The sequence below is a fragment of the Schistocerca piceifrons genome, chromosome 1 (assembly GCF_021461385.2).
Source record: "Schistocerca piceifrons isolate TAMUIC-IGC-003096 chromosome 1, iqSchPice1.1, whole genome shotgun sequence".
In the NCBI taxonomy this organism is placed as follows: domain Eukaryota; kingdom Metazoa; phylum Arthropoda; class Insecta; order Orthoptera; family Acrididae; genus Schistocerca; species Schistocerca piceifrons.
Genome location: NC_060138.1, coordinates 931,282,482 through 931,303,642, shown reverse-complemented (window position 1 = coordinate 931,303,642; position 21,161 = coordinate 931,282,482). Strand labels below are relative to the sequence as shown.

The 21,161-nt window shown below is 39.1% G+C and overlaps 1 protein-coding gene across 4 annotated transcripts in view; it reads right to left on the bottom strand.

Annotated features, from left to right (window-relative positions):
* The window catches only part of LOC124798396 (GATOR complex protein Iml1), a 547,410-nt gene that overhangs the window by 114,939 nt on the left and 411,310 nt on the right, over positions 1 to 21,161 (bottom strand). For all 4 annotated transcript variants that reach the window (XM_047262170.1, XM_047262989.1, XM_047263070.1 and 1 more), the window contains one exon: positions 18,730 to 18,936. In XM_047262170.1, coding sequence (XP_047118126.1) covers positions 18,730 to 18,936 — 207 coding nt within the window. The remainder of the gene's footprint in view (positions 1 to 18,729; positions 18,937 to 21,161) is intronic.

Sequence of the window (21,161 nt, the reverse complement as noted above, 5' to 3'; positions counted from 1 at the left end):
GGTCAAAGGTAGGACAGTAATGGCAGCAGTGGTGGGTATGCTGCCACCATTGGAAGCCTCCTACCAGAATAACATTGTGAATGACCCTATTGCCCAGCTGGCTTGGAGATTGTGGCACTGAAGGTCCAACCGGATATGGCTGCAACTGACTGGAATGATGGATCAGCCTCATCTGACTGACATCCACCACAAACAACTGCCAAGACCTTTGTGGTCCACCATAACAACCGGCAGCCAACCCTGCTGCTGGCCAAAAGACTGCACCAAAATGGGAGGCTTGAGAGGAAAACGTGGCGGGCAGGACTGGAATGGGGCAGGCGAATCGGGGTGCAACAAATCAAAAGGACCCAACAGCTGGCATCTCTCTAAATGTTCCACTGGGCTACACCCGTTGAACAACAGCACCCAGTACACAGCCAGAAAACTCAACAATGCACTGTCCTGGGATGATGCGCATATGGACATAAGTACAAAACACACCACCTCCAAGTTGGACACCTGGTGGAACATGGCAATAGTTAGGTGCTGGATACTATTGCAAATGCAAAAGTCTTCAAACTACTGTGATACAAATTACCAACTGTTATCAGTTATGAGTGTCTGGAAGAAGCCTCTGATACCAAAATTCATTGACAAAGCATGAACGGTTGTTGTTGACAGATGGCAACATACAAGAACATTGACAATGCACTGATTATCATACTGCGTCTTAAAACCATGCGTGTAAAGTTGATGTTCACTTTGCCCCAAAGGCGCTCTGGGGCTGGCCAAGGGGAAAACTGACACTGCGGTGCAGCCTCACTCACGTCCATACAAGATGTTCAGTATCACGACTGATTGCCGACCAGTGGTAATATGCCAAAGCCTTCATAGGAACATACCCCAGTGTGACGCATGCAGGGACAAAATGGTGGAGGTATGACCACTCTACAGCTCTGCTCCTCCATAGCCTGCATTAGGACCTCCTGAGCAATGCTGAGGCAATCACAATCATGTACGCCATGCCAAATCCACTAACAAAAGAGCATGCTCTGGTCACCCCATCAGGACGCCTGAAAAAGTTTTCCGGAAGAGGAGTTGGTGGCCATGATGGCTGCAACTTCCCAAGCCATTAAAGGAAGTCTGCTGCAAGGCCTTATTAAAGATGAAAACAAGAGACTCTTGTGGGTAGAACTTGTATCCAGTGCTGCTGGCAATCACAACAGTGCATCCGCATTTATATGCTGGGCAATGGACCGGTATCAAATGTCATAACAATAATTACCATGGAGGAGCACCCACCTCTGCAATTGGTGGGCAGTCCTATACGTCAGCTTGGAATGACAGCTGAATACGGAAATCAACCGCTTGTGGTCAGTGATGAGTATAAACTTCACCCCCTATGGGGAAATTCTGAAAACAGCAGCCAGTGCCTCCTTTTCCTCCTGTGAATCATTACACTGTGCTGTGGAAAGTATTTATGATGCATAAGTGATAGACTGCTCAGGGCCATCTGGTTCTGATGTGACGGGACCACACCAATGTCACACGGGGAAGCCTTACAGGTAGGGGTGAAGGTTCACCTGGTGTAAAGGAAGCCAAACAGGGAGCAGAACACAAACACTGCTTGAGGGACTGGAAAGCCCTATGACAATCTGCAGAGCAGACACATTTGACACCCTTTTGACGAAGACAGTTAAAAGGATGGCAGATGCATGTGGCCTGGGGAATGAACTTACCATAATAAAAAATCCTGCACAAAAATGACTAGAGATCCTTCATGTTCTTGGATAGTGGCAAGTTCACAATATATTTGACGTGCTTGTCTGCATGGATGAGGTCATCTCTGTTGAGCATATGACCTAAAAAATGCACCTTCAGGGAAAAATACATTTTTCCAATTGGTAATGAAGGCAGTTCTCTAGAAGACATTGGAAATTCCCCTGCAGATTCCGTAAATGCTCCTCTCATTTGGAGCCTGTGACCCAGATGTGATTGAGGTAATTTATGTAACAAGGTGGATCCTGAATCTCCAAATATCTTTAATAAATCACAGGCATAAATGACATTACAAAAGGCAGGCGATTCAGCTGATAAAGCCCAATGAAGGAGTTGAGCACTAAGAAATTCCAAGAAAAAGCATCCAAAATACTGTCTCCCTCCCCTTCCCCCAACTTTGCCAGCAGCTCCTCCTCCAGGTACTGAAATGGGTACAAGTCTGCAATGCATTGCGCATTGACAATCTGTTTAAAATTTCTGCAAAGATGCATGGTACCATCTAGCTTCTGAACCACCAATGGGGTGACCCACTGACTCGACGACATAGGATGAACAATGTTAAGGTCCTGCCAATGCTGCAACTCAGCCTTGACATTGTCACACATGATGAAGGGAATAGGGCTGGTGGGCCAAAATTTAGGCTTTGCACATGGTTTAAGGAAGATGTGTACCTGAAAATTTTCTGCTGCCCCTAGATATTCTCAAACAACCTGTCATACAATCAAATCTGAGACACTAAATGTACTTCATCCAAAATCCAGAAACCAAAAACAGAAAAGATGTCTTACCCAAAACTATTATTCTACAATCATGAATTAACCCCTAAATATAAGTTTCTGTTCCACATTCTAATAACACACAGAAACAGAGAATTGTGCCCTCAGAGGAACAAGCTGTTAACTGTAAGATAACATGACATAGTGCCCATTGCAACCCAGGACACCCCAAGAGCCAGTTAATATCTAAGTTAATGAGGCCATCACTCCCTTGGCTAACTGATAATCAATTGGTCTCCCATCCACTACTACTGTCAGTATAATATGTTGGGGTGATGCTCATTGGATGTCAGAGACCACTCTCGATTCCAGGGAAAATGATGGGGTCTCTGATTGCCACCCTGTGACTCACTCACTGTCACAAAGTGTTGCCAAATGGCCCACTTTGCACCGCACCCTACATATGGCATCCATGTGCAAGCAGTCCCATCAAGAATCCGAAAAAAGTTGTAAGCGGGGATTACAACACTTCAGTTTACATGTACCCATCAAGTCTGATGGAGGTGAACATCAGCAGGGGCAGGGAGAGAAAGCTTCTTGGCAGGCACCTAGCCCACTATCAGTATGGCACAAGTACGGAGCACTTCTGCATTCTGTTTGACCAGTTTCTGCACCGGCTCCTACTGCAGCTTTCGTTGCTGCTCTTGAAGGCGCAACTGCTCTTTCCAGCATAGTAAAGATGGTGGGCCACCATGGCCACAATTGAACACTATTAAAAAAATAACAGCATCACATGTTTAAAGAATGACATACAAGCTGACAGGGACTTGACAACATGCTGGGAGCTGAGCACTGGAGGAGGCAATGAGTTCTGTGTACATGTCAATCTAGAGGAAAGCAGCAACTCTGAACTCCATGTAGAGATCGAGCAAGTAGGTAAATACAGCATGTAACCATGAGCAACTGACAACTGAACACATGGAGACACAGCGTCAGGCAAAGGCTACGCACACAGACATCGAAACCAGCATTACAGCTGTGGGCAAGACCTATTGCTGCTGGCAGATAAACAGGTAGTTCAGAGGCTCTTCCCCATGTCATGATTCATCTGCACCCTCTGTGACAGAGGTCTATATTATTCCTCTGCAGTAACCTCACCAACTCCCCCACATCCGTCTCAATGACAGCTGGTGGGGATACTAAATGATGTAAAACATATTTAGTGAATTTCAACCAATTATAAGCCAGCTTTTCTTTATTTTTTCCGTCAGTCTCAATACTTTGACTGGTTTGATGTGGCCCTCTACAACTTCCTCTCCCATCTCAGGCTCTCCCTCTCACCTGCATTTTCATCAAACATATTCAATTATTTGTTGGATATAATCTATGCATTTTTTACTCTCTAAAGTTCCATCTAGTACCATGGAAGTTATTCTGTGATGTCTTAACACGTCCTATCATGCTGTACCTTTTTCTTGTCGGTGTTCCCATACGTTCCTTTCTTCGCCGAATCTGCACAGAATCTCCTCATTTCATTTCTTATCAGTCTACCTAATTATCAACATTCTTCTCAAAAGCTTTGATTCTCTTCTTTTCCAGTTTTCCCGAAGTCCATTATTCACTACCTCACGATGTTGTGCTGCAAATAACTTTCTCAGAAATTTTGTCCTTAGGTCAATGTTTGACAGTAGCAGACTTCCCCGGCCAGGAATGCAATCTTTGTCTTTGGTTTTCTGCTTTCTAGTCCTCTTTACTTGGTCCATATTGTGTTATTTTGCTTCCAAGGTAGCAGAATTCCCTCCATTTATCTACTATGTGGTTACCAATTTTGATATGAAGTTTGTGCTTATCTCAAGTCTGCTATTCCATATCACTTTCATCTTTCTTCAGTTTACCTTCAACCCATATTCTGCACTCAGACTTTTCGTTCCATTCAACAGGACCTGTAAGTCTTCTCACTTTTAGTGAGGAGAGCAATGTCATCAGTGAATCTTATCATTGATATCATTTCACCTTGAATTTTAGTCCCACTTATGAACCTTTCTCTTATTGCCATAATTGTTTCTCTGATGTACAGATTGCACAGTAGGGGCAAAAACTGCATTCCTGTCCTACACTCTTTTTAAATCAGGTACTTCTTTCTTGGTATTCAATTCTTAATATTCCATGTTGATTTTTGAAGATATTGTAGAAAATTACTTGTCTTTTCCTGCCTATAGCTTACGACTACTTTCCTGAGCCTTTCTGAACATTTTGCACCATAATCTCTTGTCAAACCCTTTTTTTTTAATTCGACAATCCTATGAATGTGTCCTGACTTTCCTTAAGTCCCACTTCCATCACCAAGTGTAATGTCAAGCTCTCTCTCTGGTCCCAAACTGGTTGTCATCTAACAAAGCCTCTTTTTTCCAGTCTTCTGTATTATTATCCATGTTAGCAACTTTGATACATGAGCTGTTAAGCTGATTATACGATATGTTTTGCACTTATCTACACTAGCTAACTTCAAGACTGTGTGGATGATATTTTCCTACTTGAATAATTGTTTGGTTGCCACTCCCAAGCCCCATGATGTCTGGAGCAATATTATCTATAATTTATGCCTTCCACCTTATTCGACTGCAAATCTTCCACAGCTCTGTTAAACTAACTCCAGTATCAACTCCAATTTCTTCTTCTATCATGTTATCAGACAGTTCCTTCCTTTCATAGAGGTCTGCAAGTACTTGCAAATGGTCTATTTTGTTTTTGTTTCAAGTTGAATGAGTGAAGATCAAAGCAACACAGTTTTGTATACTTCACGTGGAGAAAACTGTAAGCACTCCAGTTGCTCCATCGCATTTAGTTGACAACAGTCAACTGCAAAAAAGATATAATAATTTTGTTCTAATTCCCTGTCATCATTATTTAAATATTGTAATTATTAAACAAAAGAAAATGATATTGTAAATGGCTTGTGCTAAACATGTTGCACTGGTGAATTGCAATTTTTATCTCATCCAAAAAGGTTATACGTCATATGACTTAACACGGATCACGAAGCACTGCACAGCAATTGAAACTTTACAATAATGCAAAAAGGTGAAAAAATATTTTATTTGTGGAACACGAAGATGTTTATGTTGGACAAAGAGTTTATTTTGTCAGATTAACCAGTTTTCTTGGAGCAGTGCAAAATGCAAAAAGTGCAGTCATTGGAAAATTATGGAAATATCTGCAGCATAGAATACTGACAGAGATTTAAGTGTTGTATATTTTTGGAACTGATATACCACTGCAAATAATTTCTGAAGTTGATCATCATTTCAGGCAACAAGCATACAGCATACCAGTGTTAACATTACAAAAACTATAAGAATAGCTATTTTATGTTCCCATATCAACTGCCACATTCTCAGGATGATTCCTAAATGCACAATCTCTTCTCAATGGCCTTGTATCAAAATTATAAAATACATAGTCTGATGTTCATGTTATGCTGGTATATGATCACATAGCAGCACAGCATAACATGGCACTACAGCACTGTTTCACTATGGTAATTGACCTCCCTCCGATATAGGAGTTCTCCTACCCCACCCACCGTTCCATTATGACAAACTAGGGACCAATCTGACAATTTGCATTCCTTATCATTTCCTCTTTTCTTTCTTTCCAATATTCTTTTGCCTTCCATGTAGTAATTTCAAAACACGGTCCAGCTTGAAGTGTGTGGTTCCCCCCCCCCACAGACAGACAATGATTTGGTCTATTACTTTATCCTAACAACTGTCTAAATCACACCAGTCTTCTTTTCTTTGTTGTTTCAGTTACTTTTCTCCATTTTGATATACTTCATCATTGCTTCTTTCCTTCTTATTTAATATTTCTAGTTCATCTAGCTTATGATTCTGTGTTAGGCTTTGGTTTACATAAAGGCATTCTGGTTTCACTATCATATTGTAATATATTATTTTATTATTTTTACGTTACTGACAGGTACTTTTTACTGTAGATATTTTTTGTTATTCCATATGCCCTTTCCATTTTTTGTATCTTCTCATTTTCAACCAATTTCCCTGAATTATCTTCCCAGATACTGTTTCACCTTCTCTATGGCTAATGACTGTCCATTTAAAATTTTTGCATTTTTTTGTATTAATGATAAATTTGGTTTTCTGTGCAGAGGTTCTAAAATCTACTCTACTGTCAAAGACAATGATGTCGTTCCACATCTGCTAGATTTTCAGACAGTGAAGCAAAATCATCTGCAAATGTCAGACAGTTTAATTCAATATACTGTTTCTTTAGTCCTACTTTTATTGGTCATATTTGATATTCTTTTATTTTTTCCATACAAATTTATACCATTTTTTTCTAATAACCAGAGGGCTGGAGGTAAGTCACTAACATATCTTACACAAGTATTTATTTTTTAAAAAAACTACAAATATGGATTTTACTTTCAGGACCATCTGTAAGCATGCCATGAATTAGACATGAAAATTTAGTTTTACCATAAAGTTCTTGGACTCCTATCTCTAGTGTTTTCTTATCAAAAGAGTCAAATAACTTCTTGAAATCCACAAAATTTACAACCATGTCTTCAAAGTTCAGTAGTGTGTGATGGATTATGGATTTCAAAATGAATATCTGTTCTAAAGTCACTTGGTATTTGTTCAGTTGTTGTTCGAGATTTTTGGTAGTTCTATTCACTTGAAGTTTTTAAAAATAATTTAGACATAACTGGTAGGAAAGACATTCCTTTGTAGTTACTGACATATTTTTTGTCTCCTTTCTTGTACAGAAGGTGTGTTAAGTGACTTTCCACTCTACTGGAATCTCATCTGTTTTCTGCTTTTCTTCACACGCCATTTGCAGATCATATACAACCTTTACTTGCAAAATTATGGAAACCAGCATGTTTCTGTATAACTTTATTTACGCCCATACACTCTGCTTATCTTTCAACAATTACATAAAACATGCTTAATATCTTTGGTTTTTGATGAGAGTGAACATATGCACCCACACTACCCTATGTGTGACAGAACTACTAGGAAGTTCAGTAGGAAGTTCAGCTGATAGAACAGGTCATCAAACTCATCAAAATGATCTCTTAACAACCGTATTTTGTCAAAAGTAACATGCAGCTCACAGATAGGTTCTAATGTGGCTATCTGAAGCCTAACCTGAACCACCCTTACCTAAAGACCAGAAGGAAGATAATGACCTGTATTCCGCACAGTAGTGATTCTTCTGGAGTGATCAAACTTACGGTCATTGAGGCTGTATAATATGACTGCTCAAAGACTTTGGTGAATCATGTCTAAGCTAATAGAAAGACTGCCAGCAGAGGGAAAGAGTGGGGCAGGGGGAAACATACTTCGATCTGATGTGCAATAAAACACAGTTAAAGAAGTAGACAACTTGCTTTGGTAACTCAAATGTGAATCCCTGGAGGGAAGGTGGCGTTCCTTTCAAAGAAGATTCTTGAGAAATTTTAGAGAACCAGCACTGAAGCTGACCAAAGAATGATTATCAGGACCATGAAGATAAGACATGAGAAATTAGTGCTCATATAAAGGCATATCGACAGTCATTTTTCCCTCGCTCTCTATGCGAGTGAACGAGGAAAGGAAATGACTTGTAATGGCTCAGGGTACTCTCCTCCATGCAACTGTTGAATCCCTGGAGGGAAGGTGGCGTTCCTTTCAAAGAAGATTCTTGAGAAATTTTAGAGAACCAGCACTGAAGCTGACCAAAGAATGATTATCAGGACCATGAAGATAAGACATGAGAAATTAGTGCTCATATAAAGGCATATCGACAGTCATTTTTCCCTCACTCTCTATGCGAGTGAACGAGGAAAGGAAATGACTTGTAATGGCTCAGGGTACCCTCCTCCATGCAACTGTTTGCTGTTAATGCAGATCGAGGTATATAAATGACTTTACCTGGTGGTAGGCATACCAACTTATAATAATCTATTCACCAGACATTGGCAGCAGGAGAAACACATATAAAAGTTCAGGAAATGTGCACACATTCAGAGCCAGTGGTTCCTACTTCTGGAAGAATGGTTGAAGGGGAATGAAGATGGATAAAGAAAAAGGACTGGCGAACATTACAAAATGGGGAGAGTTACAGAAAAGTCACTAAGAACCAAAAGTCAGGGGAGATTTATCAGATGGGATGAGATAAAAGGACTGATTGTTGGCGACTGCTCCAGACAAGATTTGAGAACTTGAGGGTAGAGGATAGGATAATTAGCAATACAGAGATTATCGCCAAAACATTGTGCAAAAGTTAATAAGAGCAGACAGCTAAGTGCATTATTTATAGTTGACATGTGAGGTGGGTGGGGGTTGGGGCAGGTGGAGGGAAATAGAAAGGTCAGAAAATAAAAGACAGAAAACTAAACGGGAGCGAAGAAATGCTGAGATCAAAGAAATTCACATATATTAGGGCCGGGTGGATGGCAAGAACCAAGGGCATACTGTAATGCCAGTTCCCACCTGCATAGTAAGAGAAATTGGTGTCACAGAGGAGAATCCAAATGGCACATGTGGCAAAACAGGGACCTAGGTCATGGCTGACATATTGCAGAGGATGCTCCGCAATGGGATATTGTGTGTTGCCAGTATACACCCACTGTCTATGATCATTCATCCTAATGGATAACCTGGTGGTAGGCATACCAACTTAAAAACATAACAGTGTTTATGTAACAGCTGATATGGAGCAATGGATTGAGGTGTTATTCCTAGTGAGGGGCCTGAAGTTTTTAAGAGGCACTCTACGTCAGTTTGTATCATAGGCAGGGGATCTTGATGGCAGTTGCAAGACCATGGGAACCAGTATGGCTCCTTTCTAGCCAAAGGTCACTTGGAGGGGACTTTCCTGGACCCATTAGCCTTCAGCCCCTGGTTTGGTTTACATATAGTGATGACATTTTTGCCGTGTGGACTTAGGGTGAGGTTAACATATTAAAATTTATGGAATCTCCCCAATTACATTTCACATGTCTTATTCCGATTCCCATGCCACTTTCCTTGATGTAGAGCTAACTTTCACTGAGGGTCACCTACTAACAAGAAAGAGTACCTACATTCTGATAGTTGCCATCCTTTCCATGTCAAACATTCCCTCCCATAAATACAGTCTACAGCCATGGCATTTGAGGCAAACATAAAGCTATTAATGATGGGATGAGAAGTTCCGCCTTATGCAAGACACCTTTTTTTCTTTTGTTTCACCCATACATGTTTCAGCACTTTTGTGCTATGATCAGTGGGTTCTATTTTTATTTTTAACTTACATTATATTATTGTCCTCTTGTTTTGGTAGCTGTTATGCTACACAATATACAACATGTCATAGTTTTGAAGTTGTGGTACGTTTTCCTGTTTTGTTGGCGAAGTAAATGGGCTTACTTCTTTGCCTGTGTTCGTGTGGCAATGCAGTTTTTCGATTACTAAAAACATAGGCGGAGTTTTTGCTGCCATTATGTATTGTTGTCATTAATGATGTTTCTGATGATTAAAGTGATGATGATACTACAGTTTGTGAAGAATTAGATGGAATGATTCACATTGAGATTAAACAGGAAACACTGATGAAAGGTACCGATAAAGAGTGAAACTGCAGATCTTGATGATGAATTAGTGAAGAATAGGGAAATACATAATGAATGGCTTATACCAGTCAATATCAGTGAATTAGTGTCCACAAACATGTGAATAAGCAAACTGAGTTGATTATTGATGGGATTTTTAAAGCTACTTGTGGTTATTTTGATAATGTTGGTAATGGTAGTGAAATATGTGATTTATTGAAGGGAATTTGTCAGGACATTCATCTGAATTTTGGGGGGGGGGGGGGGCAGGGGGGGGCGATAAATTCTGTACCTAACGAAGAGCCAGTAAATTGCAATGTAGTTTTGGAATGCTTACAACCTGTGGGGATTGGAGAATCTGTGGGGGGAAAAAAAGGTATGGGTGTCAGAGATACAGAGATGGATTTGTTATATGATGATTAAAATATTGATATACAAGGGAGTTCATATATTTGCATTCAAACTGATAACTGGAGATGTAATTGTCTGGTAAACACTGGAAGACCTATTTGTGGAATATCAAAAATGCTTAGAGACAGAGTAAAAGCTGTGGAGAATTTTGCTAAGTTTCCAGTAACTAGAGCTAAAGTTAAAGGTGCCACTGGAAAAAGTATAAGACAGGTTTTATTGCTCTTTAAAATAAATGATATATCTTACATGCACGAATGTTTAGGTATTGAAAATGTAAATGAAAGTCTAATACTGGGAATGAGGTGGATTGTCAAGGGTAAAGTTAGCTTTAACTGGAGTGAGATGAAATTAACATTTACTGATCCTAAGAGGAGAATTTCTGGGGAGACAGATATTGTGATGATAAATAATAGCAATTAGATCAGGGGGAAGGGGGGGGGGGTGAAGAATTTGATGACAAAGGATACTATGAGGAAGATGAAGGATTTTGTGATGGGGAAATAAATAATGATTCTTACAATGAACATGTAGCAAAATGATAGGGGAAGCTGAAGTTTTGAGTAGAGCATCAGGAAGAACTAGAAAATTTTTTGTGGGAATACATGGATATTTTTGACAAGACATCAGGTTGTTGTTGTTGTTGTTGTTGTTGTTGTGGTCTTCAGTCCTGAGACTGGTTTGATGAAGGTCTCCATGCTACTCTATCCTGTGCAAGCTTCTTCATCTCCCAGTACCTACTGCATCCTTCTGAATCTGCTTAGTGTATTCATCTCTTGGTCTCCCTCTACGATTTTTACCCTCCACGCTGCCCTCTAATACTAAATTAGTGATCCCTTGATGCCTCAGAACATGTCCTACCAACCGGACCCTTCTTCTTGACAAGTTGTGCCACAAACTCCTCTTCTCTGCAATTCTATTCAATACCCTCTCATTAGTTATGTGATCAACCCATCTAATCTTCAGCATTCTTCTGTAGCACCACATTTCAAAAGCTTCTACTCTCTTCCTGTCTAAACTATTTATCATCCACGTTTCACTTCCATACATGGCTACACTCCATACAAATACTTTCAGAAACGACTTCCTGACACTTAAATCTACACTCGATGTTAACAAATTTTTCTTCTTCAGAAACGCTTTCCTTGCCATTGCCAGTCTACATTTCATATCCTCTCTACTTCAACCATCATCAGTTATTTTGCTCACCAAATAGCAAAACTCCTTTACTACTTTAAGTGTCTCATTTCCTAATCTAATCCCCTCAGCATCACCCGATTTAATTTGACTACCTTCCATTATCCTAGTTTTGCTTTTGTTGATGTTCATCTTATACCCTCGTTTCAAGACACTGTCCATTCCGTTCAACTGCTCTTCCAAGTCCTTTGCTGTCTCTGACAGAATTACAATGTCATCGGCGAACCTCAAAGTTTTTATTTCTTCTCCATGGATTTTAATTCCTCCTCCGAACTTTTCTTTTGTTTCCTTTATTGCTTGCTCAATATACAGATTGAATAACATCGGGGATAGGCTACAACCCTGTCTCACTCCCTTCCCAACCACTGCTACCCCTCGACTCTTATAACTGCCATCTGCTTTCTGTACAAATTGTAAATAGCCTTTCGCTCCCTGTATTTTACCCCTGCCACCTTCAGAATTTGAAAGAGAGTATTCCAATCAACATTGTCAAAAGCCCTCTCTAAGTCTACAAATGCTAGAAACATAGGTTTGCCTTTCCTTAATCTTTCTTCTAAGATAAGTCGTAGGGTCAGTATTGCCTCACGTGTTCCAACATTTCTAAGGAATCTAAAATGATCTGACATCAGATAGAATGAAGAATTATAATGTACAATTAAGTTGAAATCTCATGATCCATTTTTCTTTAACCCTTATGGTTTTCCCATCTGTAAAAGAAAAGCAGTTTAAATGGCACTGTAGAATGGGAATAAGTCATAGTCAGTACAAGCCTTATGGCAAACCCATTTGTAAAAGGAAAGTGGTGGAAAGGAATCTATAGCTGATAAAAAAGTGGGAAAATAGTAGAGTCCCTCAGGGGGATGCGTACTCAGTCTTGCATTATGCATGTGACAAATGTAAACACTCCATCCATGTGGCATTTGCTTTTACAGTAATGTATTTCTGATGTCACTTATTTTTTTAGACTATTCTTATAACTTAAACACCTACATATATACATGTCTCTGTTTGATTGGTATACTTTGATGTTTGGATGGAGATCTGGTTATGAAGATGTACTTGGTTTTTCATTACAAACATACTGTATACTGAGTTTATAACATTTGTACTAGAGAACAATTCTGCCATGCTATGATGAGATTATTTTGCCTACACTATGTCATAGACACATATATTTATATCTTTTGTCTCCTGAAAGTTCTTAATTTACGGAATAACTGTATTCATCCATTTGAAACTTCAACATCTCTTACCATGATACTCAGTATTGAGCCAGTAACCATGAGTCGAGTCTTCTGTATCTACTTAAAGTTCAAAAGCTATGACATGGATTCTACATGCATACCTTCAGCACACAGTTATTTACAAGTGGAAAATTTACTTAACTATGTTGAATGCAATGATATACTGATGATTATGGATATTGTTTATTACACTACACCATGACATTTCACTCATATGAAAAAGAAGTGATGCTACGTTTGTTCAGACTGCTATTGCATTCAGCATTTGTAAGGTCATGGATGATGAGAACTGAAAATACTTAACATTTTGTTTTTGGGATTATGAATTGTGACATACACTATTAATACACAGAAAAGATACTGAGGAAGAAGTTGAGTTACTCTGAAATACTCTGAGAAACACATTCTGAAATGTGAAAGAGAATATCATAATTTATCATTAACCATTTAACCACAAGAGAATGGGAAACAAACACTGATACAGACATTTTGATATTATTCTTATGATTACTTATTCTGCATTTACTAGTAACTTTGATGGATTGACACACTTTTTGCCAGAAACATGTACATATGTATTTGATTTTATGAACAGTATTATTGATGATGTATAATTTTGTGGAGAAGAGGTACTGATTATGTCTACATCTACATTTATACTCCGCAAGCCACCCAGCAGTGTGTGGTGGAGGGCACTTTATGTGCCACTGCTGTGGTGAGATAATTTTACAACTAGATGCATAACATGGTAGTACTGACACATGCCTTGGTATGAAATTGACCATTTTCCTTGCAAAAATGAGAACATGGATTTTCTTGAATTACAGTGCCAACTACCAAGAATCAAAACAAATGTTTAAGACAAAATCTATGTAGTTTTTTATGTATAATCTGATTCTGCAATAAAAAATGGGGGTTCCCATTTGAAATTTTAAAGTTGCCTCCTGTCCACTCCCAGGGGGCTGGCCTGGCAGGCTAACTTTAGCACCAGCAGATGTCCCCCTTGAAAATAATCAGCTTTGGATTCTACAGATTTTTTCAAGTGAAGCTTATTTTTCAAGTTATTCTGGTTTGTCAACTTAAAATTTACATCCTGTATATTGAAATGTGTACTGGCAATCTAGTATGAACCGTACTGAACTGTATTACTTACACTGTACATAAAAATGATGTTGGACTTTTCATGTGATAATAAAAAGTGAGGGAATGTCTGTTTAATTCATGTTTACTTATACATACTGGGATCAGTCAAGTTGAAAAACATTCTACTGATGACTTCTTACACATTGGAGAAAGAGAGATGATATTTTACCTGACACCCTCTGTCATAATACAAAAGAAAACCAATACTGTTATGCTCTGTGTACAAAGAGAATACGTATTTTAATGTAAAAGAACCTAGATTGAGTAAATATTAATAGCTGACTGGATTTGCCTTTAGCAACGAGAAGAGACTGATGATTGTGAGAGATGAAATACTGTAAACTGACGACTTGTATAGAGGGATTCGTAAAAATATCAATGTACGTTCTGTTTAAAGTGAAAAGAAATAGGGATATGAATCGTGCTTGCCTGCCTCAAATTAAAATTAGAAGATATTCTGAACTGGTCTGCTTATATTTACATATATTTCTGGGGAGGGGAGTTATTTAAACATAACAGCTCATTCTTCATATGATTCCAAGGACTAATTAACTGATTTAGTTTATCTTTCACATGACATGACATAAAGCTAATTCAGGTTGCTTGATTAACAGTTATATCAATAAATAGGACTCGTAGAAAATTTCACTTTATGAACATCGAAATTTAATTTTCAATAACATCATGTCAAAGTACTCGTCAAGATTATGTCTAACCATTGCTAAGAATATGTACAATCAATTCATTTACTTATATTCAGCTACAATCAATCGAGTAATGAAACAGACAATGTTTGAAACCAGTAATAACTCTAATTAACATACTGACAGCTTACTATGTAATTGCTAATAATAACAACACCTATTTACTTAGTAAGTACTAAAACTCATAAAATAAAATCTTATTGATGATGTAAACAAAGTCATTATTTCGAAAAAGTAAAAAAAGAGAGTAAGAGAGAGAGCTGGGGCAAGCAGTATGATGAGAGATTTTGGCAAGGACTCTGTGACATAATAAATAACCCAGAAACAACAACTGTCTTTGCACATATATTGAGAGCCATGTGGTTCACTGAACTGATTTTCCACTTAACAAACTTCCAAGAAACTGCATCTGTATTGAAGTCTCCAGAGTATCATGAGCAAGATACATTAATGACATTCATTATCATTCTAAAGATACTGAGTTACACCCACCAAATTACAAGAACTTTATTTACAGCTACCATCAACATTACAAAACTTTCAGTTTATTTTCTTTTTGGAACAACATTTCTTGTATCCCCAGTGTTACAGTTACACTACAAACTATCGTTTTAAATTCGAGCCCCAGTTCCTCTACATGCTCCTGCCCTGAGCCGAAAGTTTCAAGTTCCTCATTGAGATATGGCACTACTGCTTCTTCTCAAGTTTACTGAACATACAAATCTTTTTTTACCTTTGTGCTTTGATAACCATTGTTCCTACAATGACCTCATTGTCACCGATACTAGTTATGATGTAGACACCTCCAAGAGGTCAGGTGTCTATTTGTCGAGAAAAGATCAACTATATTTCTATCAGGTGTGAGGTCCAGAACCATATGTTCAAGGTAGATTTTCAGAGAAGGCATTCGGTAATGTGTCTTGTCACACACACCCCTAACAAAACTGTAATTAAATGGGATTACTACAGTACGATTGGGGAACTAAACTATTAACAACCTGAGGTTTCTGTCAACTTTTTGGTTACACTGAGAGGTGTGTATGATGGTCAACAGAAGGAACCATTTACAATTTTATGATTGCCCCTGACAGTGAGTCTTGTCTAAACAATCTCACATGCTGTTTCAATTTCTATCTCATGGATTTTTTTGTCCATTGTGACAAATACACTGGCTCCATTTACCATTAGCCTAGTCTTTTGATACATGGTTCAATTTCCACAAGAACTCTCACCGCTGTCAAATTTCGTTTTTCACTAGCTTTTTGTAGATAGTGTTATATGAACTTCACTGCCTTTTAGATGCTATCAAAAATATACCTTTTTTATATGAATTTATGACGAAATTAGGGAGCAATTAGCTCTGAGCAAGGATCCTGTGGGTGAAAGTTTCTAAAAAGCACAAATTTTGTGTTGAAGATTAACACTGTAACATCCCTTTTCACAGTCAAAATCGTGAAAATTGTGGAGCTCCAAGCAACAGGTAAGCTATTTTTCTACTTGCTCTCTTTGACTCATTCTTTTTCATCTTTCATCCATTCATTTATCCATCCCTTCATCCATCCATCATCCATCCATCACCATGTCCCATAGATTCCATCACAAGTGAGAACCTTTAGAGATGTGGAACATGTCAAGGTACAAATTAACAAATGATAAACATTCCTTGAAACCTAATCTATACACTATATTAACAATAAACTGACTACACTTCTTAATACAATTTGTGCATATGTTAGATAAACGCAGCCTACCATACAGCAGACAAGCTAAGTCACAGATAAGCACAACAAAAAGACTGTCACAAATATAGCTTTTGGCCAGTAAGGCCTTTATCAAAACTAGATCACACACACACACACACACTCACTCACACACTCACGCAAACACAACTCACACATGCATGACTGCAGTCTCAGGGAATTGCGGCCACAATGCAGGCAGCAGCACTGGTGCATGATGGAAGTGGTGACTGGGTAGGGGTAAGGAGGAGGTTGGTGTGGGGAGGGATAGTAGGGTGGGGGTGGCAGACAGTGATGTGTTGTTGGCAAGTGCGCAGGGATGAGGTGGAAAGAGGATAGGGCAGCTATTTGCAGTTGGGAGGTAAGACGGAGGGAAGCAGAGAGGTGGGCGGGAGGGGGGGGGGGGGAGATAGGGAAAAAGGAGGGAAGTAAAAAGACTGGGTGCAATGGAGGAATGAGGGCTGTGTAGTGCTGGAATGGGAGCATAGAGGAGGGGCTGGATGGGAGAGGACAATGACTAACAAAGGTTGAGGTCAGGAGAGTTATGGGAACCTTTGTTAGTCATTGTCCTCTCCCATCCAGCCCCTCCTCTCTGCTCCCATTCCAGCACTACACAGCCCTCATTCCTCCATCGCTCCCAGTGATTTTACTTCTCTCCTTTTCGGCTATCCCCCCCCATGTCCCGAACACATCTCCGCTGCCCTCCGTCTAACCTCCCTACTGCACATAGCCGCCCTACCCTCTTTCCACCTCATCCCTGCGCGCTCCCCAGCAGCACGTCACTGTCAGTTACACTTTGCCTATCATCCCAGCCCCTCCCTGCCCCAGCCTCCTCCTTACCCCCACTCAGACGCCTCTCCTATCATGCCTTGGTGCTGCTGCTTGCAGTGTGGCTTCAGTTGTCTGAGCCTGCAGTCATGTGTGTGTGTGACATGCGTTTGCATGAGGGTGTATGCACGTGTTTGCCATCTAATTTTGACAAAGGCCTTACTGGCCAAAAGCTATATTTGTGACAGTCTTTTTGTTGTGCCTATCTGCGACTCAGCATCTCCACTATTGTTACATTCCATCCTGGGTTTTCCATTGTTTGATAAATGTAACCTAGTAATATACCAAGACAGCCACTGCTTTGAAAGAAGCTGCAGTTTCTTAAACCATGTTAAATAGCTGTAGTTTAACTTCTTTTTGTAAATTAATATTTACTTGATAGGTTTATGACTCTTAAAAAAAAGAGTAATCTATACATTTTGCAACAAGAAAGCAGTATTTATGACAAACAATTACCTTTAACACAGCTTTACAATTCAAACAGGTACTTGCTAAATATCTAAAACAGGAATTTTCAATCCTTGAATCTAGACATTCAGATGATATGTAGTAGGAACCACAAATGAGTACATGTTTAACATTGCTTTGAACTTAAAGGGAGTCCAAAAGTATTACTTTATGCTGGATGGGAGCCTAGTTTAATACCTTTGCAATAGAGTATATAATTCTATGTTGAACCATAGACCAGGAAGCAAAGTCTGGACCAAAATTGTATAAAAAATTGAATGTGCACAGAACATCTACAAAGAGTGAATCTAAGAGATTGCCAGTAAAAACAAAGACATACAAATCAAAACAAAAACAAGACCCTTTATGGCCAAGGAAAAGAAATGAACCGTATTGGGGATGTCGTAAGCTACACAGTGCTTCATCTGCCTTGAATATTTATATCAATTTCATTATATATGCAACACACCAAGTAAATTTGGGAGTCATATTGATAAACATTGAGTGTCAGACAGCTGCAGTGAAGCTAGTGCTCCAAGCGGTTGATTTCTCCATGCAGTAAACATAAGACGAACACCTTTGATCAAATCTAAGGTGAGGCACTACATTTGATCAAAGAAAATTTGACCAATGCCTAACTTTAACAAAGTTCCTTATGACACTATCAAATCTTATTATAGTCTAATATTGGCCTTACCAATCCAATTCTCGGCAACCCACCCCACTGTGAAACACTGCATGATAACTTGTGCACACTGTGGATATTTCACCGGGACAAAAAAAAAAAAAAAAAAAAAACTTATAAGTGAGAAAAACATATTAAGTGAAAAACGTATAAATGAATTTTTACTGTACACCAAGTTTGTTCAACATTTTGAATGAGTTAAATAACAAAAATCAATTCTGCAAGGGCACAGGCATGATTTACTCAAATATTGGGTTTATTACCTGACCATGCGTTGTTGTTCTCCCCATGATAATGACAACATTTATCAAGTTCATCTAACAGGAAATTGGGTGTTGCTGAGGAAGAAGGCTCACTTGTTGGAGATGTTAACTGTTCTTGTTGCCAGCCTGCTGGATGCTTCACTTCAACTTCTAGCCACTCATTCTCAAAACTTGGTAAATCACCTATAGGTCTCACATAGTCACCATCTGTAATTGTGATTTTCTATAACACACTGTATTTACTACTTAAACTTATCATAATAATACTCAAAAACTACCAAATAGAAAACACACGCACACACGCACGCACGCACACACACACACACACACACACACACACACACACACACACACAGAGAGAGAGAGAGAGAGAGAGAGAGAGAGAGAGAGAGAGAGAGAGAGAGAGAGAGAGAGAGAGAGAGACGTGGGGGGGGGGGGGGGAGGTGGGGGGAGGGGGGGAGAGGTGGGGGGAGGGGAGAGAGGTGGGGGGGGGGGGGATCCTTATGGTAATTAAATATTCACTTGCACTAAACACATATTTTGATCAAGTTCTAGCAGGTACATTACCAATCTTTTTATGTACAAGGTTGCTAGTTGAGGATACCAATGTTCACATAAACTCAAACCACTGTTGAACATAAAGTATAGTCTGCTGCTGTTTCCCTGTCTCAATCAAAATTCCATTGTTAACTTGAGTAAAGAATCTTGTAACATTTTTTATGATGAATAAATCTGCCACAGTTGTACTTGACTAATCCTTTATTTGGATGAAATCTTACACACAAATACAAATGGAGTGGATTTATGCATCACAAAAAATTTTAACAAAAGTTTTGGATATCCCACAAAGAGTAATCTTATAACAATTTCCATTAAAAAATTCTGTGTAGTAGACAGCACCAAATCATAAAACAATGAACCAATATTTTGGGTATTACCCCAAGTTTTCTTTATCAGAGTACATTGTCTGATCCAAAACATCCAGATGTCCATTAGTAAACAGTAAAAAAGGGTGTGTCCATCCTTCATTTTTATGAAAGCTAGAACTCTGCTGGGGACACTTTCGATGAGGTGTTTGAATACCTGTGGAGGAATGGCAGCCCATTCTTCTTCAAGAGCCGAAATCAGAGATGGTAGTGATTTTGGATGCTGGGGTCTAGAGTGAAGTCAATGTTCTAACTTATCCAAAAGGTGTTCTATCAGGTTCGGTTAGGACTTTTGTTCAACTGGTCCATTTCAGGAATGTTATTGTCCACAAACCATTGCCCTGCATAAGCTACTTTACGACATGGTGTAGTTTACGCTGATACAATCATCCATCATCTATGAATTATTGCTCCACTGTATGCAGTTCACAATGCTGTTCTTTGCACCACATTAAGTATCACTTAGTGTTGGCTATAGAAATGTGTAGCTTATGAGGAGCTGTTCGAACATTGTACCTTATTTTTTTTAACCCCATACGTCCATTCACTGTGCTGGCTGGACTGCTGTTAACATTCTGGAGTTCACAAGTGGTTCCTTCTACTCATTTCATGTGGTTTTTTACAAGCATCTTCCACAATGCTCAATGGTCCCTATCACTCAACACATGAGATCTTCCTGGTCTTGGTTGAGCTGTGTTTGTTCTTTCACTTTTCCACTTCATGATTACATGACAAGTCAGACAGTTTGGGAAGCTTTACAGTACTTGAAATCTCCCTGATGGACACTCAGGTGACGTCTAATGAGTAATCTAATGTGTAGCTTATGAGGAGCTGTTTGAACATTGTACCTAATTTTTTTTAACCCTATATGTCCATTGACTGTGCTGGCTGGACTGCTGCTAACATTCTGGAGCTCACAAGTGGTTCCTTCTACTCATTTCATGTGGTTTTTTACAAGCATCTTCCACAATGCTCAATGGTCCCTATCAATCAATACATGAGATCTTCCTGGTCTTGGTTAAGCTCTGGATGTTCTTTCACTTTTCCACTTCATGATTACATGACAAGTCAGACAGTTTGGGAAGCTTTACAGTAGTTAAAATCTCCCTGATGGACACTCAGGTGACATCTAATGAGTAGTCTGTGTTCAATGTCAAAGAGCTCTTCTGACAGGCCCATTCTGCTGTTACCGTTTCTCTACCGACAATGCAATACACCTCACCCCCTTTTATAGTGGTGCGTTTGCTTTTTGTTACATCTAGTGGTCAATTCCACATTACGTAGAGGTATCTAGATACTTCTATCAGATAGTGTATTCATAGTGGCTAAAACATTGGGTCACCATTTTGCAATATGACATGGTGTACAACGCAGAAGATTTTTATGGGAACAAATATACAAATTGACAATAACTGAAAAAGAAGGTGTTACCACAAAAAGCTGCAGTCTATCTTTATTTATTCAACAAGTGATAATACTCATTGTCACTGAAGATGTTAACAGCAC